This window comes from Arvicanthis niloticus, chromosome 22 (assembly GCF_011762505.2).
Source record: "Arvicanthis niloticus isolate mArvNil1 chromosome 22, mArvNil1.pat.X, whole genome shotgun sequence".
Lineage (NCBI taxonomy): Eukaryota > Metazoa > Chordata > Mammalia > Rodentia > Muridae > Arvicanthis > Arvicanthis niloticus.
This window is the reverse complement of record NC_133429.1, coordinates 741,317-768,723: the sequence shown is the minus strand read 5'-3', so window position 1 is coordinate 768,723 and position 27,407 is coordinate 741,317. Positions and strand designations below refer to the sequence as shown.

Below are 27,407 nucleotides of genomic sequence, written 5' to 3'. Positions count from 1 at the left end.
AACAAACAACAACAACAAAAAACCATGCCTCACCCCTAGGTAATCTAAATGGTTGGATTATAAAGGGACGGGCCACTGTGGGAAGCAGGGCTGTAGAAGTTCAGGGTAGGGGCGGGGCACGCCAGCCAACCCTGTAAGCAGTAGAGACTGAGGCATGCAGGGAGAAGTTGGTAGGTAGCCTCTGCTTTGATAAAATAGCTACCTCAGGTTTTTATCCCTGGGTGTCCGACCTAACACTCTGCCCAGGAGGAAGAAGGGGAAGTTCCTACAGTGTGAGGGAGAATTGCAGGTATGATTTTGCAGTCCAGGCACAAGCTCAGCTGCAATGCCAATCTCCACAGGTCTGGGTAAGTTCAGTCCCTGGAGTGGACAACAGGGTTGGAAACCACTGTGCTGTGTCCCCGTAAACCACCCTGTCTCTAGGGAGTTAGCGCCTGTCATCCAGGCCTCATTAACCAATCAGAGCCTGGACTGCCAGTCAGCACGGAGGCGGGCACTTCCGGTCCACGATGCTGCAGGTTTGACTGAGTCTGAGGGAGGCTCTCGTGGTTCCGTGTGCTGCTTTTTCAACCGCTGCCTGGAGCCGTGAGGACAGCGGGCGAGCTGGCGCCATGGTGAGCGGGGCGCCGTCCCCACGCGGGGAGGATCCGCGGGAGCCCATGTGGCGTTGTCCCGGGGTGCGGGAACCATCTCGGCGTCCGGTGCGATTCCCTTTGTTTCCCCGGAGGTCCCTGCACCTCGCAGGCGTCAGTGGGACCTCTCTAGGACTTAGTTTCCCTGACTGCGCCTGCGCACAGTGGGAGGCGGACCTGGTGTCTAAACTGCAGGGCAGCGTTCAGCGCGCGCATGCGCGGCTCTCATAGGGAAGGCAGATTTGCTGACTGGCAGAGTCTGGTTTCCCTTCTTCTAGAAGTTCTGCACTTGGCACTTGGGTTCAGGTGCAGGATCCGTCTGCAGTTAACTCTGCTCTGATGTAATAAAGTCTGTGTCATTAACACATTCGCATGTGGATGCCGCCGTGGTGCAGTCACGTGTGTTAGTGCCACAGACCCACTGTTTCCCGGCCTCAGGTGTCAGCACTGACGGGACGTTAACTGTGCGTGTGTTCTAAGTGTTCTCTCACGTTCTGCTGATTCTTTATTCCTTCTCAGACAGCGCAGTCTTTACTGCAGGTGAGGGGAAGTTCTGAAGTCAGATGGCGGCGCTGTGCGCTGTGTGTTCAGTCTGTGCTGCTCAGGTTCTCGTCCACGATGACCTTTGTCATCGGGTTCTGTCGTTCGCTGCAGGAATCGTTAGGCTCTTTAGTGGACATTTGTTGAATCTGTAGCGCAGATTCTGTACTGAAATAATACTGAGACTTCTTGTCTACGATCTCGCAACTTCTCTTTGTTTGAATTTGTTGATTTTTTTTAAAAAAATTACACATTTATAGTTTGGGTTACAGATATTTGTCACATTTCTGTATATTTCTGGCTACTTTATCCATGGTGACATATAAGAGATATGGGTATTTTTAATTTACTGAATGTGTTTTCTGTACATGAGTGTTTTGCTTCTGTGTATGTGTGTTCATCACTTGGGTGTTATGGTGCTACAGAAAACCAAAAAGGTTTGCCCTCCACTAGAATCTAGGAATGATTTTTTTTTTTTTGCCACCATATTAGTGCTGGGAACCAAACCTAGATCTTCCACTGGAGCAGAAGTCTTAACTGCTGAGCCGTCTCTCAAGTCTTAAACTTGACAGACTTTCAGAATTTTGCATGTGAGTGTGCCCATTCACAGGCTGAAAACTGTGATTACGGTGATTGAGGTTTGGTTAAAAGCCTTGTGTGTGAGAGTTGGAGATGTCTCAGAGGTACTGGTGAGGTTGGGTCAGCTTGACATAGCTAGAGTCAAACTGGCCTGTGGGTAAGTGTATAGGGTATTCCTCTGATTAAGGATTGACATCATTGTGCCCACCCACTGTGTTTGGTGCTGCCGTGGCCACCAGTCAAGATAATTTGTACTTTCGTGGCTAGGAACAATTGCTGAGAACAGGCTTCAGGTTTTTTTTGGGTTCTTGAGAATGTAAGGATTGGATCAGTGTGAAGTCAAGAGTCTTGGGCACTGACACAGGATCAAGCTGACGTAGTTGTTCAGAAGCTGAGCTCAGAGACAGCTTTCAGGTTTGTCTTTTTTTTTTTTTTCCTCTCTGAGTTTACCTCAGGCTTTTATTGGTTACACACATCCTAGTCATGCAATAATACATAACCAAAAGCCTTTTCATTATTTTTCTCAAGCACATTAGTTTTCCTAAAACACCTCATGTAACTGTGCCACCAGAAGGCATAATGCCTACACAGAGACGAAGTTCAGTGTCTGCTAAAGTAAGTTATACATTAACTTTTACATCTCAGAAAAACCTCCAAATCACAGATCATCTGGGCATGAACATATGGTTACAGCGTTAGCATGAACACAGAAAGGTGCTGAACAGGTCAGGATAATGTTAATATTTTTAACTTGTCTAAAACTTGCAGGATCTCTTTATTAAGCTCATACAGATACCTGTTTCTACAGTGCTTGTCAAACGTTTCTTCATGTGTAATATTCATTCCTCTTGTAACTCCTCCTAGGGCTCCTTCACAAGCCCAAATTCTATCTCTTAAAACTTGTACCCTAATTTTCTTAGGCAAACGTGCCAGGGGGTCAAATCAGTATGTTCCAATTTTTCCAGGAAGGTCAGCTCACTAATCCAATAGATCCAGTTATTTCTTCCCCAGCCATTTCCTTCTGTAGTAATGCCCTCAATCCTGTTCCCAGAATTTTTAAAAGACAAAGCAGACAAGCACACATGAAACAATGTCATCTGTGTTCTAGAAAGTCAGAGATTCATTACTCAGATTGATGGTGCTCGGCTGCTGAAACTGTGTCATGTAGCCATGTTGTAGCAGGATACTTATTCTGCTACATTGTATTCACAGTGGAGTTCTGTGATTAGGCAGTAGAAGAGGAGGTGGAGCTGGGAGAAGAGAGGAAGGGGAGGAGACGACTGGAGAGGAGAGGTGAGAGACTACAGAGGAGAGAGGGTGGAAGGACAATGGAGAAGGAAGTGGCCTGGAAAAACTGCAAGTTACAAGGGATCTCATAGAGGGGGAATAGAGTAGGGTAGTGGTAAATCTGCCCTTTAGGCGTGCAGTTTGTATTCATAATTGAGTTGTGTTTTCTTTGATTGGACCTATTTGGGTTGGAGATTTACCCCAACACCATGTAACACCTGACAATCATTATGTTTTGGGGAATAAATTAATAAGGAAGAGTTGGCTAGACATCTGGAAATTCCTCAGCTCCCCTAGAGTGTTGGAACTTGAACTTAATATCATAGCATGACCAAAATGAAGCCTGAAAACAAAATGGAAACTTAGGAAACTTAGGAAAAGTCTCATTTGTTTGTTTCCAGTCCCGTCTCCCCCCATCTTATTACCTGTTTCCAGTGTTTGACTCTGTTTCAGAGTTGAGGGGGTTGTATTGGAACCTCAGGTTCATGAGTGTGATTGTGCTTATGTGGCTGTGCACAAACCATGCAATAGTATTAATGATACAAGGAACTAAGAGTAAGATCAAAAATGACGTAAGGGATCCTGTACGACCAGTGAGGAGCATAGTCAGCCTGGGAACCAGGGGAGTGCAGAGTCAAACCAGTTAGAGTTCTCTCTTTTCTTCTCTGTTGAGGAATTTATGTTTTACCCTAGCTAGCATGTTTTCAGTAACCCCAGAGTGGTTAGAATAAAAACAACAGGTTTCCCCTAGGGTCATGCAAAGGCCTTCTTCTTTAAAACAGAGCAAGTCTAGCCCACACAGAGTTTGGAGTTTTGCTTTGGCTATGGAGTCCCTGGTTTTCAAGAAGAATGTAGGAATGTAGGTAGTTTTCTAGTTTTTTCAGAGGCCCCATGGGTTTTGGAGAACCAGAACAATTAATTTCTGAATAATGAAATTTATTCCTGGGTCTTTATTTGTCTAATATACCTGGAGCTCCCACGTCAGTTCTGTGTGTTATCTTAAATGGGTGGGAGAGAGTCCCAAATGCCTGAGAGGGCTGGTGATAGGGTTCTGTGCCCGTAGACTACACAAGAGAAGTTCTGTCCTGTCTGGATATCTATGTGTTCATCCCTATTCATTCCTGTCACTAGTGCTACAGGTAGACTTCTTTTCCGTCTGGCAAGCATTCCCCCCACCCCATCCTTTTTTCAGCCCCTGTTGAGTGGCTGTGCATCCTTGGGCTATTTCCTGTTGGTGGTACAAAGGTCTATTTTAAATTTGGGGCCCCAAATTTAAAGATGTTGGTTTCTTGTCAGTTTTCAGAAATAATTTTGACCCAATTGGGTGTTAGAGCATCTCCAGAGATACACTTGTGGCTGATGATTCCTTGTGTGATATATGTCTGCTGGCATGGGGGAAGGAATAGCATCAGTAGGAGGGTTGAGGGATGTCTTATCTATATAGACCCCTTGGGGTCCTGCTGAATGGTACATTTTGGTCCAGTGACTGCATTGGGCTCCCATCTGGGACAGGCTGTAGGGAGTATGATGTATCCAGGAAAAAAATGCTGTTGACTTTGAGAGTGGTGGGAGTGGTACAATGTGGGGCCTTTCCACTGGGCAGCCAGAGTGTCTTTTTGATGGTGTCTGATCTACATGAGGTCTCCAGGTAGTCGTGAGGTGTCACTGGTGGAAGCCATGCAGGTGACAGACCCGTAGATACAGTGTGTCCTGAGCCGTCTGTACTGACCGGAGTAGGGAAAAAATAGATAACGTTAGCAGTCAAGTCAGATGTAATTTTTGGACAGATAAGGGGTCTTCCAAACCTTATTTTGTAGGGGGGTCAGACCTCCTTGGTAATGGGTATTCCTGCTTTGGAGAAGGGAAAAGTGAAGGAGTGCCCTCCAGTCTCCATCATGGTTCCCCAAAGGGAATTTACACAAGGAAGTTTATGAGTGTTGACATTTATTTTAAGCCATATAAATACAGCAACCAAGAAGTCATATAGCATTTACCGCCCCAAATACCTTTTGTTTATGAAACTGGGCAAAGATGAAAAGTTGCAGAAAGAAAGAGCTGTCTAAGCTCCTTGAAACTGAAACCCCAGGTGTCTGACACATAGCCCCAAGATTTGGCTCTGCCCAATAAGGTTTCAGTCTTTCCTTGGTCCAATCTTTTCATTGGAAAGAAAATGTGTATTCTGTCCCATTGTGTGTTCTGAAGATATACATACAGACACACACATATACATATACATACACACACACACAAACACATGATATCACAACAAGATCTTGCCTTGAGCGTCAGAAAAACCTTTGGACATTGGAGCAGTGTTGGGACTATTTTATAATATGAGGATCTTTGAAGTCAGACTAAATTCATCTTGCATTACGGGAAGACTGAGAGCCTGTCGTGACCCGTGTTGACCTGAATGGAGAATCTCCCAGGTAGGATGGCGGATGTGAACTTCTAGTCTGTGGCTTTCATTAGGTGCTTATGGAACCTTTAGGAGGAGGCTCCTGTCTGGAGGAAGTTGGTCTCTGGGGAGGCTTTCAGGGTTTATTCCCTCACCACATTTGGTCTTCTTTGTCCGTCTTCTGGAGGTTTAGACTGAGTGGCCACCCGTCTCCACCATCACAGACTCCAGCCCTTACAAGTACAGTAGAAAACAGAAGCAGTTGCTTTTCCTTACTAAGCAGTTGTTCTGGTCTGTATTTTGGCTGATGGAATTAGGTTTTTTACATGTTTTTACACTTACTCCCTTTCTTTCATCAATCGTCGTCACTGCTCTGCCCGCCACATAACTTTAAGGCAATAGTTATTAGTTGCCAAGTTCATCAGCCACTGTTGGGTTTTGTTGTTCTTTGTGGGCTCATTGGTTAATTACAGTAAGTGACATTACCAGTCTTAGAGTGGCCAGCTCTAGAGCTGGGGCTCGAGAAACACTGGAACCAGGGTGTTCTGCATTTTCTCTTCACATTTTGCAAATCACAAATAAAAATGTAAGATACTGCAGTGAAAATACCATTAGTTTTTCTCCAATAAACTTAAAAGTGTGCATGGCCTGGGAAAACTGAAGCCCAGCTCACCAGCTTAGAAGGGGGCATGATGTCAGGTTGGCACCTATGGTCAGCAGCTGGCCAAGTGCTACTACCAAGATCAGTCTCTCTTCAGTCTGATTCCTCTCCAGAGCCCGGCCCTGTGCACCCTCAGTTACTGCTGAGACTGAAGCTGCTGATATCCAGGTAAAGGAGACCTGGCAGATATGCTGAGAGTTAGATTAAGAGAAACCCAAGTTGGAGGACTAAAGAAGCATTCTCCCTTCCACTATAAGTATTTAGCCACACAGTTACTCCTCCAGAAAGAAGTTAAAGCAACCCATAAAGCTTGTGAAGGAGCAGCAGTGCTGGGCCATCCCTCCAGACAGTGTAATGGACAAAGGAGATCAGAAAGACCCACCACACCTGAAGACTTCAGCTCAAGTCAGATGCATGCAGGTCCCTTTAAGAAAACTGCTTTCTAGGAGCTGGGCCTTACACTGGAAATTCTGAGAGAGGTGTCCTCTTGTCAGCGCCCTGTTTTGCTGCTCCAAGCATTGGGTTTGAAGCAATAAAAGGGAATAATTCAAAGATACTGGCCCAGCTAAGTAAAGGATATAATTAAATGGAACAGCCAGGAGGATGCTAAGGCAGCATCCTCTGGTTCCTTGTTCATACTACCTTGTTCCTCACTGATAGCTCTGTGCAGGCCTTGGAGCTGCCCTGAGCACTGACATTTGTCGCTATGCTGAGCTTAGACCTTGGCAAGGAGAAGACAGAAAAACAGAGACCAGGATCAAAGTACAAAGAGCAGCAAGCTCAAAGCACTGCCCAAGCAAAACGTCCTAGAGCGCCAGGTTAATTAGGGTTTGAATACTTTCCTCCTCCATAAAAATCCCTGAGTTTTTGTCTCAGAGAACAGAAACTCAACATGGAGGGAAAACAGTTGGAGACCAGGAGGGTCCTGCTGGAGTGAACGAAGCTGCGGGGGAATCCCTTTGTCAGAGACAAACTGCCCAAGAGGTCGAGGTAGATGCCTCCGTGGGCAAAAACCAGGACCAAGAAATGTAGAAGGGAGAAGGAGAAGTGCAGGGTGAGTCGGGGAGGGAGTAGTTAGATCTAACACTGCTGCATGCAAAAACAAAACAAAACAAAACAAAACAAAACAAAACAAAACAAAACAAAACAAAACACCCTTGGTCCTGTGGGCCTCTAGGCCGCAGAGTTCCTGCCTCCATGACTGGGGCGTCACTGTGAGCCTGTGGCATCTCCCTCTCTCATCTCCATCTCCGAGCTGCAGCTATGTACTTTGGTAGCAAGACTACCTAAAGTAGGCTGTTCCTACACAGATTGTGTTAACCCGGCATGTTTTGGGTTTACTGTTCAAGCCCTGCAGTATCCTGTCTCTGCTCTGGAACGCTGTACTGCAGACTGTCCAGTTTGTTCATGTCTCTGTCCCCGAGGGAATAGGGGCGCACTGTTGCGGTTTTTACAGTTGAACAAAGTTGGCCCCCAAAGCATCTCAGAGAGGAAATCAGTGCATCCACTCTTAAGGTACTCGTTATTAAAGCCACAAGAGTTGACCCTGATTAAAGCCTTCACCTCAGGTACTGCCCTCTTCAACTTTAAAGACTCACCATTCTTATATGCTGTACTGTTTGTTTGGAGAGGGGAGGGACAGGCTGTCCTAAAAGGTTCACACCTTCCTGGGCCAAGTTGCTGCCAGAGTAATGGAGACAGAAAAGTGACATCATAATTCTCTGTAAAACTGAATTATGAAGGAAACTTTAAACCAAATCCAGCACTGCCAATGACATCCAGTTCTGGCTGCCTTTCAGCTACATAAAACCAAGGACGCAGCCGATAGGACTTCAGTTTTGAAGGTGAAGTAGGGAAAGCATTTCAAAGATGTGTTTTAGTTGTATCTAACCTAAATGTTCCTTATGCAAGAACTCAAGGTTTGAGAATATTAACCCGGTGCCAGCCTGGCCTCTGCCCCAAATGTAGCTTCTAGGTCCTAGGAAGTCTAAATGCAGGAGCAGGTAAGGAACTCGTCTACCTTTGAGACGTGTGGTCCAGGTTAGCCTTGAACTCACCAGGTAGAGAGTCGACTTGAGAACTCTGAGCTTCCCTTAATTGCTGAGCTTACCGGTGTGCATTGCCACACCCAAGTTCTATGTGGTGCTAGGGATGAAATTTAGTACTTTATACATGGTAGGTAAGCATTCTCCCAACTGAGCCAGCCCAGGCCCAGGGCTTCTCTGCTTGAAGAACTATTTGAGAGATTTCTTTTCAGTCTCCCTTGAAGTAAATGGTGGTCAGCTAAAATGGACCATATTTTTACTTCTTGGGCCCTCAGCTGTCACGAGCAGGCCCAGACTCAGTTTACCTAAGTCATTTCCTCTCCATATAAGAGTCACGGAGGAAGTAAAATATAGATGGTGGCTGGACAGGAGCTGAGGAAGCAAAACCCGTTATGTATGAGGCATTGCTTCCTCCCTTCCTCCACATGTCCAGCCTTTGTGTTTCAGATGGAAAGCTTTACTCTTAAGATGATCCCTGTCTAGAGGAGAAGTGTTACAGTTTCCTGTAACTGCTTCCTCAGACTACCCTAAACTCTGTTTTGGGCCAGTTGAAAGGACGTTAAAAGGCCCCTAAAGAAACAGGAAGGAGATGTAGGATGGACTCAAAGTCACAAGTGGGAACAGTGGACCAGGAAAGTGCCTTGGAATCAAGACTATAGGTCTTTAGGCTCCCTGCAGCCTCATTCTCCTCCCCAGCGCGCTCTTGATGGTAAAGATTACAGTCCTCACTCCTCAGACTATGGCAAACCAACAGCCAGAAACTGTACGCAACACAAAAAGGAGAGGAAAAGCCAAGCAGGTTGTAAATTTTTCAAGTCCTTCACGAGGAGACAGATTTTCCCTGTAATTATTTTTTTTTTAAAGTTTGTTTCAAGATAAAGAGAGGAAGAGCGAGGTCATGAATTCGGTGAAAATATGTAAAAACACACGCTAAGGAAGGTGCTGCCATCCGTGTGACATTTAAAAAGAAATATACATGTCTATGTGCATACGGCCAGTTCATATGCATGTATGCATACATATGCATTTGCATACATACGTGTGCTTGATTAGTGCAAACGGATGGAGTTTATAGTTCCAGTTTTTAAAATATAGTTCAGGGAGAGTCTATTGGTATGAGGCCCAGGTAAAATGACAAAGATGCCTTTGGCAAGCTGGTTGGGATGATTTCTGTCTGATCTTAGTAGACGTCTGGCATTGTCAACCTGCCCATTCCCTACCAGCTTAGTCCCAGAGATGTAAGGTTTACAGGAACTTATTAGTAATCTCTAGCCTAGGACTTTGGGATATAATGTCTTTTTTCTTCTTCTTCTGAGTTAATTGTTACTGTCTGACATGAGCAATGGAAAGTCTAAGAGGATGAGAGCCAGGAGAGGGCAAGGGATGAGGAAGGGCTGTGGCCATATCCCTCCGCTGGGACTTAACATCTAGAAAATATTCTGAAAGGGGGAAAAAGAGTTACTGAGGAGAAGTAAGGCCTCCATTCTGGAAACAACCCTCCAACAGGACTGGAGCAGCACAGTTGACTGAATGACAGCCTGACTCAACTTCCCCTCCAGAACCACAGCCTCTTAGAGCCCAGAGGACCCTGAGTGTTGACCACCTGGCTCCGGCTTCCTCTATTATAAAAGAGACCGTTCAGATCTAAGGATGTGGCTTTATCTAAAATCAAAGATAAAAGAAGATAAATCTCAGACGACTTCCAGAGCCCAGCGTCCTTTCTACTATAGTAAGAACACAACTTCCATATAACTGACTTTTTGATTTTCTGATTTTCTTTGAGAGTAAGTAGCTAAAGCCTTCTAAATCCTGCTCCAGTACTAGTTGTTGCCAACAAACAACAGTAGCAAAACCAGTTCCTCCACATATATGTTCTTGGTTAGTGTAGAAAGACTCGCTGTGATTTATCCAATCACATGGCTAAAACTCAGGACAGGTGTTCTCCTGGGTCAGGAAGAGCATGAATGGTATTTGATTAACAAACAAACAACAACAACAACAAAAATCAGACAGGCAGAGAGAGCCCATGAAGTCATGAGCGATGGGAGAGCCTGCACCCAGTGTCCACCCTCTACAAGGGAAGGAGCAGGGCATTTGGCATAGTCCCTTCCCCATATAGAGGCCTGAGAACGTCCTGGCTCATATAGGATAATCAGGCTCTAACTAATATTCATGTTTGTTCCACTTGAGCTTGCAGAATACCCTCTCAAAGCATTCATGCATGTAATTGAAACATGGCATGAAGATTTTAACCCACTGAGGCTTCTTATCTCTTCATGCATGTTCAGAACAGAAGACTGTTCCTTCTCCATCTGTATCCCATTACTGCATCTCATCCCATTCAAATGCTGTTTATCGCCTGGTCTTCCAGCTGCCCTTCTTCAGTGCAGGCATGAAGTTTAAACTTCGTGATGCTGGCGGCTGTGATCACATGCCCCTTCCTTTTAGAATCACAGGCACAGTGTGGGAAATTGATTTCACAAGGCCTTAACATTTTGAGGTATATGACCATCTTCCTTTGTTCATGTACCTTTTGTAACTCGTGAGACTTTCCCTCCTTTCTGCTTTAATGTAACCTTTCTTTGCATCACCATCTGTAATCCTATTGTTTTTCACTCTGACAGTAACTGTTGTTCCATCCACACTTTAAGCTCTACATCAGACATACCATTACAGTTGTCATCAGATTTGGCAGGGATTCCTGCATGATGTCTCTCACCAGTGACTTAGGTTGAATGCACCTTTTTAGATATTCTCCTACCTCTGTCCCTGATGTCAGATATCTAACTGTTGTTCTGATAATGAGAATGGCCACTTTCCTGGGAGTCAAGAAAACAAAAAATTGGCAAACTCTCTTTTTAGATTTTGGTACAGTATGACAAACTCCTGGTACTGCTTAGAACACAGCTGCCTCCCTCTCATGTAAACATTGTATACCATAAAATTCTCACCATTCTGCTGTACATGTTTGTATGGGGACTGAAATGGGTACTGTTTGCTTTTCTGTGTAATCATAAAATGATTGTCCCAAGGAGTGGTCACTGGGTTGTCAGCCTCAGGAAGAGGTACAGACAACATTGTCAAGATCAATTCCTCCTTGCCTGCTCAAATCAGGTCCACTACACCCTCAACGTCCACACCATTCCCCTCTGTTAGTCCTCAACATCCACACCATTCCCTTCTGTTAGTCCAGAATCCTACACACTGCTTGATTCAGGAAAGCATGTGGGAAAGACGTTGTGGAACTTACAGGAAGTAGTCCCCGTGAGCACATCAGCCTGGTCAGCTGCTCCCACTCCCCCAGGCAGCATGGCACCACATGTACTTACTCTTGGCACCAAGCACTTGTATTGACCTTTACGCACATCTTGTGTTTTGAACTTTCGCAGAAGGTCTTATTTTTTAAGCAAATGGCATGCATTCTTGACCTTAATACTGAGTCTTCACAATCATTAGATTGCAGTTGTTTAACATTCTCCCTGTCTTTATGTTTTCGCTTTTTAAAACATGTGTATGAGCCTTTTGCATATACACATGTGTGCATGCAAACACATGCTCACAAATACATGAATGTGTACCGCTTGTGTGCCTGGTGTTCACTGAAGTCAGAAGAGAACATTGGATTCTGTTGACCTGGAGTTATGAATGGTTGGGCGCCTCCAGTGAGTGCTGGGACTGATGTCCCCACTTGATCTTAAGTGTTGACCCATCTTTCCTCTCTATGTTCCTTTCGTTGCTGTTGCTTTTGGTTTTGATTTTGGATCAATATATATTTGCTAATATTTTTGAGATCTCTTTGATCTGTCAGTAACTTATTACAAATGCATTCCTATGTAGAAATAGTATATTCCCCCTGTGGTTTAAACTGGGGTGCTCCAGTTTTCTGATAAACTCAATTTTAACTTGTTGGAGGAATTTCAAGTGACCTCTTGAGTGTTTCCTATCCTTTATTATTTGTTTTTTTTTTTTTTTTTTTTTTTTGAGACAGAATCTCACTGTATACCTCTGGCTGTCATGAAAAGAGTATGCAAAGTAGGCTGGCCTAGCAATCACTGAATTCACCTGTCTCTGCCCCACCCTCCTCAAGGTCTGACATTAAAGGTGTGCATCACCAGGTTCATCTCGTCCAGCCTTTCTTGAAGTTAGGGATTTTGATACAATTTTGCTAATGTCTTCTCAATAGCACTGATCTGTCCGAGTCTCTCTGTATTGTCTGTTAGTAGTCATTTCTCCTGCAATGCCGTGTGGAGCTCAGTGGCCCAGAAATGAGAGGTGTGATCCTCCCTTTCTGTTGACTTGTGATGACTTGTGACTGCATTTGAATGTCTGTGATATGGAGTAAATGTGTGGAGCACCAGGATTATGTAAATACATTCTCAGTGAAATGTACACATACAGTGCAGTCAGTCTCACCATTTCTATTATGTCCTTATGTGGGATATTGTAGGCTGCGGTGAGCTATGAGGATGTGCATGTGAACTTCACTCAGGAAGAGTGGGCTTTGCTGGATCCTTCCCAGAAGAGTCTCTACAGAGATGTGATGCTGGAGACGTGCAGGAACCTCACTGCTATAGGTAAGAATGTGAGTTTCCTTCACTTTCTAAACAAGGGGACAAGTGTTTCTAGGTTATTGGTGCACTTCTGTGATTTGTCTTGTGACAGAGGAAGAATGTGGTGAATATAGATACTCAGACATGATTCTCAGGTTCATCAGAGATACTAACTTAAAATTTGCACAGTATTCAATAATATCATAAATTTTCTGGTACTGTATTTTAGGGTACAGATTGGAAGATCACACTATTGAAGAACACTGTCAAAGTTCTGGAAGCTATAAAAGGTAATTTTCATGTACAAGCTAATGGAAATGCATCACTGTAGACATTTTAATGTACCTTGAAGTTTTAATGAAAATCAACAGTGTAAATAAAAACAGCTTAAGTAAACTGATGATTAGTGAATTCTCAAAAGACCATGTACTTGGATTTCAGATAGCTGAGTTGTGTTTGCAAGGCATTCCTCTAAGGAAAAAGACAAATAATATCTTAACACATGACACCATTTTAGTCATGAGAGCCATGTTGTAGAACTGTAAATCCATTTAGTTTCATCCTATTCGAGTATCATTAAAACCACTGATTAGGGGACCAGTCTTTTTATAACCAAATAGTAAAGCTAGTGTTAGTCATATACTTACAGTGACTTTCCAAAGTTTAGTGAGAGGGAATAGTTTATGGGAAGCAGAAAAGTTGTTGTCATGGAGAAGCCTTAACCCCTATAGCACATATCTATGAGGGAAAAAAAGTTCATATGTGTGAATGCAGTGTGAAAAACCTTTTGTTATTTCTTCTTTAATAGATATAACATCCGTAATTGTGGATACAAGCCCTGTGAGAATAAGGGCCACGGAAAGAAGCAATGTACTTTTACATGTAACAGTTTTCTTCAAACATATGAAAGAATTCATACTGAAGAGAAACCCTATGAATATAATCAATACAATAAAGCCTTTGCAAATTTCCATGGTCTTCCACAACATGCAAAAACTCATCCTAGAGAAAAACTGTATAATTGTAATCACCATGGTAAAGCCTTTGTAAGTCCTAGTTCTCTTCAAATACACCAGAGAACACATGTGGGTGAGAAACTTTATAATTGCAGAGAATGTGGTAAAACCTTTGTAAGTAGCAGTTCTCAGATTCACAAAAGAATTGATACTGGAGAGAAACCTTATGAATGTTCGAACTGTGGTAAAGCCTTTGAAAATGCCGATAAAAATCAAAATCATGATAAACATGATACTCTTGAGAAACTCTTTGAGTGTAGTCAATGTGGAAAAGCCTTTGCAAGTCGCAGTTATCTTCCAATACACAAAAGAATTCATACTGGAGAGAAACCGTATGGATGTACTCAATGTGGTAAAGCCTTTACAAGCCGCAGTTATCTGAAAATACATAAAAGCATTCATACTGGAGAGAAACCCTATGGATGTAATCAGTGCAGTAAAGCCTTTGCAAATTTCTATAGTCTTCGACAACATGAAAAATATCATACTAGAGAAAAACCTTATGAATGTAGTCATTGTGGTAAAGCCTTTCCAAGTCCCAGTTCTCTTCAAGTACATGAAAGAACTCATACTGGTGAGAAACCCTATGAGTGCAGTGAATGTGGTAAAGCATTTATAAGTCACAGTTCTCTTCAGATACACAAAAGAGTTCATACTGGAGAGAAGCCATATGACTGTACTCTATGTGGAAAAGCCTTTGTAAATCGAAGTTATCTTGAAGTACACAAAAGAATTCATACTGGAGAGAAACCATATGAATGTAATCAGTGCAGTAAAACCTTTGCAAATTTCCGTAGTCTTCAACAACATGAAAAAAATCATACTAGAGAGAAACCCTATGAGTGTAGTCAATGCAATAAAGCCTTTGTAAGTCCTTGCCATCTTCAAATACACCAAAGAACTCATACAGGTGAGAAACCCTATGATTGCAGTGAATGTGGCAAAGCGTTTACACGTCTCAGTAATCTTCAAGTACACAAAAGAACTCATACGGGACAGAAACCCTATTGTTGCAGTGAATGTGGTAAAGCCTTTCCGTGTCTCAGTAATCTTCAAATACATGAAAGAACGCACACTGGAGAGAAACCCTATGAGTGTAATCAGTGTGGTAAAGCCTTTGCAAGTCGAGCTAGTCTTCAATACCACGAAAAACATCATACTGGAGAGAAACCATATGGATGTAGTCAGTGTGGTAAAACTTTTGTAAGTCCCAGTCATCTTCAAATACACCAAAGAACTCACACAGGTGAGAAACCCTATGAATGTAATCAGTGTGGTAAAGCATTTGCACGTCGCAGTAATCTTCAAATACATGAAAGAACTCACACTGGAGAGAAACCTTATGAATGTACTCAGTGTGGTAAAGCCTTTGCAAGTCGAGCTAGTCTTCAATACCACGAAAAACATCATACTGGAGAGAAACCATATGGATGTAGTCAGTGTGGTAAAGGCTTTGCACTTCGCAGTCTTCTTCAAGTACACGAAAGAACTCATACTGGAGAGAAACCCTATGACTGTACTCAGTGTGGTAAAGCCTTTGTAAGTCGTAGTTATCTTCAAATACACAAAAGAGCTCATGCAGGAGAGAAACGGTATGAATGTACTCAATGTGGAAAAGCCTTTGTATATCTCACTAGCCTTTGTAGTCACAAAAAATTTTGTGCTGGACAAAAATTTTATGGCAGTACTTGATACAAAGATGAATGGGACTGTGAGAAACATAAGGCAGCAGACTTGCTTCTGGACCTATGCATTGTAATCTTGTAGCACATTGTTTACTCTTCTTAGAGTTAGTAGTTACATCCCTATTAGGGTTGACTCTGTGTTCATCCCAGGCCATGTAGATGGCCATTCTTTTATGGTTGTAGTAGAGACATCTGTTCTAGAGTCAATCTTGTAAAAATTTTTCCTCTTAAATATAAATCCATTAATGTTTTATGATTCTTTTTTCAATAAAGTGCTTAAAGTTACAGTTTCATCTGTATTCTCCATCATGAATGAAGCATTGTTGGTAACTTTTTCTGGCATCCGGGTAACTGAAGAAGATAGTGATTGGGGTCAAAAGCTGCCGACTTTTGGCATTTTTTTCTTGCTATTCTGGGGCTAAAATCTACTGTTGTCTGGCAGCTTAACTCTCTGGGGCCAGAAGCTTCTGACAGTAGGGGATTAAGAAAAAAAGCTTAATTTAATTGGGCTCTTTTCTTCCTGGCTCAGGTCTCCTTGATGTCTAGGTGAGAGGCTCAGAATTTTTTTTAACTCTCCATGAGCCAGAGAGAAAAGAAAGAAAGAAAACATCAGACACACAGAGACACATGTACACTGGGTAAAGCAGAAAAAGGCTGCATCAACTTTTATTATTGTTACAACTTTTTATAGCTTTTTGGACAAAAGATTCTCTATGTAAGGGTAAGGAAAAGTTACTTCATAGATAAAATGTTACACAAAAGCGGAGTTGCAGAAGAATGCTGATAGTAAGTTCAAAGCAGTGTTTCATTCTATAAGCTCATTATAAGTTCAAAGCCAGTTTCACATAGCCTTGCTTTATCATAGTGCACACCTTGGACATCCTTGCACATGACCTAGAATGAATGTTTTTCCTTGATTACAAATCTGTCTCAAGCCTATTTTAATTCTTAGTGAAGTTTAGAAAATCTCATTGCATTCCCTATTATGCAGCCTTCACGTACTATTCTATGAGGAGGGGCCACATTCTATTCTTGATTCTAACTTTATTCCTTTTTTTCTGGCAAAATAACTAAAACCATATCCTTAAACTTTTTCCTAAAATTATTCTAATCAAACTAGGAATTCTATAAATCATTAATTCTTCTAAACAGCATTAATTCATGAAAGTTCACTTTCATGTCGCCCTGTAGGAAACTTGCCTAATAGGGTGGGCTGGTGCCCAGGAATCCTTAGGTGATGTAATAGTGACAGGAAAGTCATATCAGCAGTAAGAAGCAATCCTGGGATGAAGTCTCTCAGGACCCGGTATCACAGAGCAATCCATTGCAGGCATGCAAGATGGTGAGCTGTCTCTACAAAACTTATTTTTTTATTTTATTTTATTTTTTTTGCCATAGTCTTTCCTAGATGGCTTCTGTCAAAGTTTAAGTGTCTGTGATTCACAAAGAATGATATCCCAGACTCAAACTGTATGCAACAGCAAAGAGCATTTATTTTGTAGAGAACCAATCATGTAAGGGTCTACCATACATCAGGATAGAAGACAGGGTTAATTAAAAGCCTGTTAGGGTAGGAGTGGGTGACATACCTTTCTTTCCCTTGATTGGTTGGCTCTATCTCCAGAGGTATGGCTGTTTTTGTGATTGGTTAAGGTTCTGGGGATTTTGGGGACTTTTGCTGATTAACTATATTTGGTTCGAGCTAGGTGGTAGGGCAGCTTCAGACAACTCCTGATTGGCTGCCCATGAGGGTTGGTTTTTCCTGGAATTGACTTGGTTTGGACTTTTCTGATTCTGGAAAACAGAAACTTAGGCCTAGTCTCCCAAACTGACAGTTTGCAGCCTTTATGGAGTCAGCCTGGCTCTCGCTTACTCAATCGTCTCAAAAGCACATTGCCATGATGGCAGTTTCACTGCCTAATTGTTGTTAATGTGACTTCTGCATGAACCATGATTCCTTTCGTGGGTAAACTACTGTGACTAAATAAAAGTCCAGCTGTTCCTGCTAGGACAAGTCCACAATTTCCTGTGTGTAACTGAAAGGTACATTGAAGAGGGGAAATGGCAGTATCTTTAGAGCAAGAAATGTCAATAACAGCGTGCGTGTGTGTGTGTGTGTGTGTGTGTGTGTGTGTGTGTGTGTGTGTACCAGCTTGTGATAAAGAGTAAATGGATTACAATCTGAAGCTAGCACAAATGTTAGTGCTTTGGGATTTAACCCTTTTATTTCTGTTGGGCATGAAGTGTGTATGTGTGTGGGGCTCAGTTCATTTCCCAGCTCTTGGTTGATATTGTTATAGTTGCTAAACCATGCATAGCTGTCCTTATATTTAGATTGGTATTCCTTAACCCAGTGTTTTTTTGGATTTAGGGCATAAGCCATGAACTTTTGTTATAAGGGCAATTTATATAGTTTCTTTAAGTGGCCAGGTTGGCTGCAATTGAAAATCTTTGTAGACACATGTCTTGGAACAGTACAAATTTCTAAAGCAGATAATTTTGTTCTATGTTTTAGGTCTCAATTTTTCTACATAATTTAGAAAATCCATAGCATTTCCTGTCTCTCTCTGAGGCCTGATTAATCCTTGGCAATCTTCAGTGGTGTGATGGTTTATATATGTTCATTCCATAGGAAATGGCACTATTAGAAGGTATGGCCTTGTTAGAGTAGGTGTGCCACTGTGGGTGTGGGCTTTAAGACCCTCATCCTTGCTGCCTTATAAGACTTGCTTTCATCATGGTGTCTCCTTATAGTGGTGAAACCCTAAGTAAATTGGCATTATCAAAATCCAATGGTTTTAATAATAACTCTTAAATTTGATCCCAGTTTACTTTGTTCTCAGTAGCATTTTTGAGTCTCACTATGGAATCAGTAGCTCAGAGGGACCCTGTTTAATTTTTAGAGAAGTAGAATTAATGTCAGTTTAGCAGGACATTTGTTCTCTGGACATGTTAGGAGAATGTGGGTAGAAGGTTTGAGGAACATTGCAATGTAATCTTGAAAGTACTTGGAAATTGATTATGTAAAACCCATGCAACACATGCAGAAATCCTCTCTGAGAGAAGATAGAGTGTGATCAACACATCCCTGTGTGTGTCTCCATTCTCCAACACCACCTCTCCTCAAGTTCTGAACTGCACTAGAGCTGGACTCCAGTATCGGATGCTATATCAGTTTTATCCAGGCAGCCTTGGCTATGCCCCTAAAATGTGGGAATGAGGCAGGAGCTTTGTTATAGAACTGATAATCTGTGGGTACCTATCACAACTCACAATGTCAGCATTTCATATACGACATTTCCAGGATCACCTCTTATTCCTAGTTGTCCAAAATTTTTCATGAACTGTATTTGCAAGCTACATTTAGCATCAAAGAGTTTGGGAAGGACTAACAACCATTTGAGCAAATGTGTGAAAGTCATATGGTAGTCATTGTGCGCCATTGCTCCAAATAGAAAGATAGTTACAATAGTATGAAGCAGTAGATTGTAGAAAGCAAAAGTCTTTTTAAAATCTTTCTTTATATCCATATTTAATCTTTAATAAATAATTTGATTTGTAGAAATTGTACTGGAAATATCAAGCCACGTCAAAATACCTGGGAAGAACTGGTAAACAATTCCTCTTTTCTTCAGGGTCATTTTCGGGCAATAGAGACACATTTAAAGGAGGATTCAGTAAGAGCATTCAATTGGCATAGTTGTCAGTTGTGTCATTTTTACCTTTAATTTTGCCGAAATGGTGGCAATCTCTTTTCCTTCTTGGACCAATTTAAAAATTTGAACATTCCATTCTTCTGATGCCTCTCTCCAACCTTCATCAGACCTGAGACACCTAGGTAAGCTTTCCCTTGCCCTCCCACCTTCCCTTCCCTCTGAGCCATCTGGGCCAAGCCAAGGTGCCCTGAGCATCCCAAGGAGACCTCTGTTCTCCTGCCATGTCTCTAACCACCTTCATCGGACCTGAGGTTTCTGAATCATAGAGACCTGCAGGTCTGGAACCATACAGCCCAAGATAACCATCAGAGGTCTTTCACATCAGTATCATCTTGGTTCTCCCCCTTCCCAATACTTACTACAAGAACATCTAGGAATCAAAACCATCCAGATGGCTAAAGGCCCTTGAAAGAACACAATCAATAAAAGCCAGGGAAATATGATACCTCCAAAGAACAACTACCCCACTACAGCAATCCCTGGATATCCTAATATAACCAAAATATAAGAAAATGACCTTAGATCCAGTCTTATAAAGATGATAGAGGAAGAATAAATCTTTTAAAGAAATACTGAAATGCCGGGCGGGTAGTGGTGCACGCCTTTAATCCCAGCACTTGGGAGGTAGAGACAGACGGATTTCTGAGTTTGAGGCCAGCCTGGGCTACAGAGTGGAGTACCAGGACAGCCAGGACTACACAGAGAAACCCTGTCTCAAAAAACAAAAAACAAAAAACAAACAAACAAAAAAGAAATACTGAAACATAATCAAACAGATAGGCCTTTAAAGAGGAAATACATTCCTTAAAATCATACAGGAAAATACAATTAAACAGATGAAGGAAATAAATACAACTCTGCAAGACCTAAAAGGGAAATAGAAGCAATAAAGAAAACACAAACTAAGGAAATCCTGGAGATGGAATACTTAGGGAAGAGAACAGTGCCAACAGATGCAAGCATCAGTAACAGAATACAGGAGATAGAAGAGAGAATCTCAGGTGTAGAAGATACGATACAAGAAATTGATAAATTAGTCAAAATGTTAAATTAAAAAATTTCCTGACACAAAACATCCAGGAAATCTCGGATACCATGAAAAGACCTAACCTAAGAATAATAGGAATAAAAGAAGGTGAAGAGTCTCAGGTCCAAGGCCTAGAAAGTATTCTCAGAAAAGAAAAAAATCATAGAAGGACACTTTCCCAACCTAAAGAAAGAGATGCCTGTACACATACAAGAAGCTTATAGAACATCAATTAGACAGGGTCAGAAAAAAATCTTCCCACCACACAATAAAACACAAGACCTGCAGAACAAGGAAAGAATATTACAGAGGCATGGGGAAAAGGACAGACAACATACAAAGGCAGTCCTATCAGAATTACACCTGGCTTCTCAACAGAGACTTTAAAAGCTGGAAGAGCCTGGTCAGATATCTTGCAATCTTAAAACAAACACAAAGAAACAAAACCAACAATTGCTAACCTAGACTAGACTAGATTATACCCAGCAAAAGTCCCATTCACCATAGGTGGAGAAAACAAGATACTTCAAGACAAAGGCAAATTTGAACAATACTTACCCACAAATTCAGCCCCACAGAAAATACTAGAAGGAAAACTCCAACACAAGGAGGATAAATATATCCAAGCAAACACAAGCAATATGTAATTCTATACCAGCACATACAAGGAAAGTATACACACACACACCCCACCAACATCAAAATAACAGGAAATAACAATCACTAGTCATTAATATCTCTCAACATCAATGGACTCAATTCCCCAAATAAAGACACAGGCTAACAGAATAGATGCAAAAACAGGACCCACCATTTCTGCATACAAGAAACACATCTCAGAAGTAAAGACAGACATTAAATCAGAGTGAAGGGCTGGAAAAAAGTTTTTTCAGCAAATAGACCCAAGAACCAAGCTGGAGTAGTCATTCTAATATCTAATAGCATAGAGTTTCAACCAAAATTAATTAAAGGAGACAGGGAAGGACACTTCATACCCATCAACAGAAAAGTCCACCAAAATGACATCTCAATTCCGAACATCTATGCCCCAAACACAAGGGCACCTATATTTGTAAAAGAAACATTGCTATAGCTTAAATTCTACATCAAACCACACACATAAATAGTGGAGACTTCAAAATGCCACTCTCACTAATTGACAGGTCATCTAGACAAAGACTAAAACAGAAAAATGAAATTAACAGACATTATGAGTCAAATATACCTAACTGACATCTACAGACTATTTCACCCTAACACATAAGAATATACCTTCTCATCACCTCACTGAACCTCCAAAATTAACTATATAATTGCTCACAATGTAAGGCCTAACAGATACAAACTTGACATAACACATTGTATCTTGTCAGAGCAACATGGATTAAAGCTGTACTTCAACAACAGAAATCAGAAAGCCTACACACTCATGGAAATGCAACAACTGTCCGTGATACCTCGGTCATGGAAGAAATAAAATCAAAATGTTCTAGAATTCAATGAAATTAAAGCACAAAATACCCAAATTTATGGGATACAATGAAAGCAGTGCTGAGAGAAAATGTCACAGCACTAACTGCCTTTATAAAGAAATCGGAAAGTTTTCATACTAACAAGTTAAAAAGCACACCTAAAAGCTCTAGAATAAAAAGAAGCAAGCACACGAAAGAGGAGCAGAAAGCAGGAAATAAAATTAGGGCTGAAATAAGTCAGAAACAAAGAAAACAACACGAGGAATCAAGGAAACCAAGATCCAAGTCTTTGAGAAAAAAAGAGACAAACCCGTAGCCAAACTAACCAAGAGACACAGAGACAATATCCAAATAAATAAAATCAGCAATGAAAAAGGAGACATTACAACAGACACCGAGGAAAGTCAAAGAACCATTAAGTCTTCCTTCAAAAGCCTATACTCCACAAAATTGGAACATCTCAACAAAATGGGTGATTTCTAGACATCACTTAGCAAAGTTAAGTCAAGATCAGGTAAATGAAACAGCCCTATAACACCTAAAGAAAAAGACACCATCATTAGAAGTTTCCCAACCAAAAAAGTCCCAGGCCTGATAGTTTTAGTGCAGAATTCTACCAGACTTTCAAAGAAAAGCTAATACCAACACTCCTCAAACTATTCCACAAAATAAAAACAGAAGAAACACTGCTAAATTCATTCTATGAGGCCATAATCATCCTGACACCTAAACCACACAAAGACTCAAGAAAGAAAGTGAACTTCAGCCCAGTTTCTCTTATGAACATTGATGCACAAGTACTCAATAAAATACTTGTGAACCAAATCCAGAAACATATCAAAGACATCATCCCTCAAGATCAAGTAGGCTTCATCTCAGGGATGCAGGCATGGTTCAACATAGGAAAATTCATCATTGTAACCCACCATATAACCCGAAAGGAAAAAAAATCCCATGATTATGGCATTAGGCATTTTAAAAGTTGACAAAATCCAATGCCCCTTCATCTTAAAGGTTTTAGAGTGATCAAGGATACAAGGCACAAACCTAAGCATAAGAGTAACATAAAGCAATCAATAGCCAACATCGAAGAAAATGGTGAGAAACTTAAACTAGTTCTACTAAAATCAGGGACAAGACAAGGCTGCCCATTCTCTCCCTATTTATTCAACATAGTAGTTGAAGTCATAGCAAGAGCAATAACCAACTAAAGGAGATCAAGGGGATATACATTATAAAGGAAGAAGTTAAGTATCCCTACTAGTGGATGATATGATAATATGTGCCCTTCCCCCAGGTCTAAGCAGGCCTGTGAGTCTTTTACCACAATAGACCAAACAACAGTAGGACCTAGGAGAGGCACTGCCTTGCCAGACTTGGTGCCCTGCAGTCGGTTACACATCTAAGAAGAATGGACTGCCTGCTGAGCTAGCCTTGACACCTTCCAGACTGCTATCTCCTCGCCCAGCCCCTGGGCTGAACCGAGAAGAGACTCTGGGGGGCGGGGCTTCCCCTTTATATGTGAAAGCAAATTATTAAACTTCGGGCCTTGATCAGAATACTTTGTCTTGGCCCCACTTTTCTCTTGCCCTCCATTCCCGTTCATTCCCAGGCTTCCTCTCAGGTGAACCCGGTTTCCCGTAGCTGCTGGCGGCTACAGTAATACACATAAGTGACCCAAGAATTCTACCAGAGACCTCCTACAGCTTATAAACACCTTTAGCAACGTGGCTGGATGCAATTTTTTTTTTTTTTTTTTGGTTTTTCCAGGCAGGGTTTCTCTGTGTAGCCCTGGCTGTCCTGGAACTCACTCTGTAGACCAGGCTGGCCTCGAACTCAGAAATCCACCTGCCTCTGCCTCCCAAGTGGTGGGATTAAAGGCATGCGCCACCACCGCCCGGTGGCTGGATGCAAAATTAACTCGAAGAAATCAGTAGCCTTCCTTTACACAAATGATAAATGTGTCAAGAAAGAAATCAGGGAAACAACACACTTTACAATAGCCATGAATAACACAAAATATCTTGGTGTAACAATAACCAAGCAAATCAAAGCCCTGTATGACAAGAACTTCAAGTCCCTGAAGAAAGAAATTGAAGAAGACCTCAGAAGATGGAAACATCTCCCATGCTCATGGATAGGTGGGATTAACAGTGAAAATGGCATCTTAACAAAAGCAGTTTACAGATTCAGTGCAATCCCCAGCACAGTTCCAACATGATTTTTATAAGGCTTGAATGAGTAATTCTCAACTTCATATGGAAAAAAAACCCCAAATAGCCAAAACAATCCTGAACAATAAAAAACTTTGGGAGGATCCAAAGTCCTGATCTCAAGCTGTCTGTAGAGTAATAGTTATGAAAACTGCATACTATTTGTACAGAACCAGATACATTGATCAATGGAATTGAATAGAAGATCCAGAAATAAACCTACACACCTGTAGGTAACTTTAATTTTTTTGAAAGCCTATTTTAAATCATGGTTCTTAAATGCTTTAACCTCTCTTTTAGGCCACCACCCACCAGAGGTAGTGGAAAAGAAAGGTTACGGAGAAGCAGACCTGTTTAGAAATGGTTCTTTGGAGCAACTCTTGTCTGTGTTGTCTGGAAATTGGCAATTTAGTTCACAGGTCGGCAGCAGCATCTTGATCCACTCACAAACACCTTATGTATATATCAGCAGTCTAGTTTGGTAGAGTCAGGTTAGTTATAGCAGAGACACACAGGCCTTAGCTGTCAACAGGTGGGACCAGAGCCAACAGAAACATTGGGAAGTTTTCAGCTGTGTCTTTTTCTCTAAGTGTTTAGCTATGTAAGCAAGGCAAGCTCAGCCTCCATCACTGCCGAGTCTCTTTATACTTCCTTCAAACATCACGTGTCCTCCATGGGTCTTGCCTCAGCACGTGTCTGGCTATTATTAATAAAGCTGCTAGGAACATAGTTCAGCAAGTGTCTTTGTGGGATGTTGGAGCATCTTTTGGGTGTATGCCCAGGAGTGGTATAGATGGGTCTTGAGGTAGACCTATTCCCAGTTTTCTGAAAAATCGCCGAATTGATTTCCAAAGTGGTTGTACAAATTTGCATTCCCACCAACACTGAAGAAGTTCTCCTTGCTCAACATCCTCATCAGCATGTGCTATCTCTTGCGTTTTTGATCTTAGGCATTCTGATTGGTGTAAGAGGTAATCTCAGAGTTTTGATTTGCATTTCCAAGACGACTAAGGACTTTGATCATTTTTTAAAGTGCTTCTTGGCCATTGGAGATTTCTCTGTTGAGAATTCTTTGTTTAGCTCTGTGCCCCATTTTTTAATTGGGTTATTTGGGTTGTTGGTGTTTACCTGCTTGAATTCTTTATACATTTTGGATATTATTCCTCTGTCAGATGTAGGGCTTTCCCAGTCTGTGGGTTGCTGTTTTGTCCTATTGACAGTGTCCTTTGTCTTACAGATGCTTTGAAGTTTCTTGAGGTCTATTAATCAATTGTTGATCTTAGAGCTTGAGCCATTGGTGTTCTGTTCAGGGAAATTGTCCCCTTTCCAATGTGTTCAAGGATATTTCCCACCTTTTATGAGATTTAGTGCATCCAGTTTTATGTTGAGGTCCTTGATCCATTTGGACTTGAGTTTTTGTTCAGGGTGATATATATGGATCTATTTGCATTCTTCCACATGCAGACACCCAGTTAATCTAGCACCATTTGTTGAAGACTGTCTCCTGGAATCCAATCTTGTGAGAGCATCATCTGTTCAGCAGTGTTTCAGACAGGAAGAGATAAATGCTTAGGCTTTGAGGGAACATCTCTTATTCATAAATTAACTGCCATTCCTGCAATTAAGGTTTGAAGGAACCGGATTGATATGGGGAAAGAATTGCAGGAAATAACTGAATTTTAAATCGCCTTCCAAAATCCAACAGAGAAGACTTCGGATATCTCTTCTAGGAGCTGCTGAAAAGTATCATGCTGATCATATAATCTGGCTTTCTGAGTATCCTTTCTGGGATTATCAGTGACCCTTCCAGTATAAAAGAAAGTAGCCACCCTGGCATTACTCTTTGGACAACTGGAAAAGAGCATATTGAAGAATATGACTGTCCATGGAATTCTCTTATTTTGTGATTTTAAAAAGATCAGAAAAATGGTGTTTTCTGCAGGATCTATGTTGAGTAAATGCTACTATGGATTTAATGGGACCTTTACAACCAGGCCTTCCAACAAGTGACCTCTTATAAGTGATAGATTTTATAGACTGTTTTACAATAGTTTCCACACTATACCTTTGCATTCTAAAGATTGTCAAAGATTTCCTTCCATGTTTGTGGGACCAGGAAAGCTATGCTACTAGGAGAGTTGACCCAGAGCAACAGTTAGATTGAGACGTGTCCAAACCCCAAAATCTTGTCCTGAGACTGCTAGAAAGTAGGACTTCTTCCCTTTTACTTTGATTCTGCATGTCCCAATGCATGTATCAGTGCAACCCTCATCTCTGCCACACCTGAGGTAATCATGTATCCTCATGGCTAGGGGTCAGGTTGAACTTCATTTCTCCTTATAAAGACATGTCCCAAAGTCCTGGAATTTCTCTTAATGCAAATGACACATTCCTGTCACCTTGTCACCAGCCAATGCTGCAAAAGTTCCTATCCACTCCCCAAGATTTACACAGCCCCTAGTTGTCCCCAGGAAATAGAGCTATTTCATTCAAAACCATCTCTAGAGGAAAGTGTTTCTCCCACACTCAACGGTGACTAAGATCCTTCCTAACCCACCTGCTCCTAGCTTAACTTCCATTCTATCCACTCCAGTGCCCAATGCACAATGGCACCTTGATACCCCAAAAGGAAAGATGGACATGGAGCAGCAGCTGGTGTCCAATATGAATATTATATGACTTTCAGTTTGAACAGGAAAGATGAGTGGCCCCAGCCCAGCATTTGGCATTAACCCCAAGACCCTAAGCCCCCTCCCCACCTCTGCCTGCAACAAAGTTGGAAATACCCCCTCTATCTTCTTTCTTTAAAAAAAAGAGAAAGACAAAAGAAAAAAAATCTTCATTATGTATTGACCATTAAAAACTGCTAGGTTGGCCCTCAGAGCTTTTAAACCTGTGGTTCTCTGGTCATGCTGATGTTTTGGGACAGGGCTCAATCTGCTGATAGCCAGAAGGCTGCAGTAAAGGTCGTCTTTGGACCAGGCATTTCCATTTCTTTCCTACCACAAGGAATACCTTACCATACTTAAAAAAAAATACCTTCGGATTATGTAAATATGTTCCTTTTAAAAATCTCATGAAATAAGACTCACCAAATGGTAAGCCACCTCCTTTTGGGAGGAGGTGTCTTCAATAATGCCATTCATGGATACAGTTGATATTGAGAGGACTATGTTAGCCAGAGCCAGGGTGACTTCATGACAGGCTGCAAACTGACAGTGTGGGAGACTAGGCCAGAGTTTCTGTTGCCCAGAAAGGAGAACCTGAATCCAGGAATCTGTGGTCATCTAACCATGGCTGTGAGCAAGCCAATTTGAGGACGCCTTGCTGCCATGAAAGTTCCCTGAGCTCTAATCAGTCACAGAGACCCCCCTGCCCCTGGAAATAGAGCAAACCAATCAAGAGAAAGAAAGGCAAATGTCCACCCACATCCTAACCTAACAGGCTTTAAATTGATAGACCTTGCCGAGCCCACACCTGAGTCTCCATTCCCAAATGGGGAGACCCTGGCATGCAGGACATTCTGCTGAGAAAATGCTTTTGCATACTATTAGAGTCTTCCTTCAATGATTGGGGACAATTGGGG

The 27,407-nt window shown here is 41.8% G+C and overlaps 1 protein-coding gene and 1 pseudogene across 3 annotated transcripts; one reads left to right on the top strand and one right to left on the bottom strand.

Annotated features, from left to right (window-relative positions):
* Positions 1–494: 494 nt before the first annotated feature.
* Positions 495–15,686, top strand: LOC143435757 (uncharacterized). 3 transcript variants are annotated; one of them, XM_076919211.1, is made up of 4 exons: positions 495–614; positions 12,590–12,716; positions 12,922–12,982; positions 13,501–15,686. In XM_076919211.1, the coding sequence occupies exons 1-4, from the start codon at positions 612–614 to the stop codon at positions 15,398–15,400; spliced, it is 2,091 nt and encodes a 696-aa protein (XP_076775326.1). In that variant the 5' UTR covers positions 495–611; the 3' UTR covers positions 15,401–15,686. The 3 variants fall into 3 exon arrangements, with proteins under 3 accessions (XP_076775326.1, XP_076775328.1, XP_076775327.1); XM_076919213.1 differs by lacking the exon at positions 495–614 and adding an exon at positions 882–1,096; XM_076919212.1 differs by lacking the exon at positions 495–614 and adding an exon at positions 882–1,172.
* Positions 10,484–12,158, bottom strand: LOC143436457 (sorting nexin-27-like; annotated as a pseudogene).
* Positions 15,687–27,407: the final 11,721 nt, after the last annotated feature.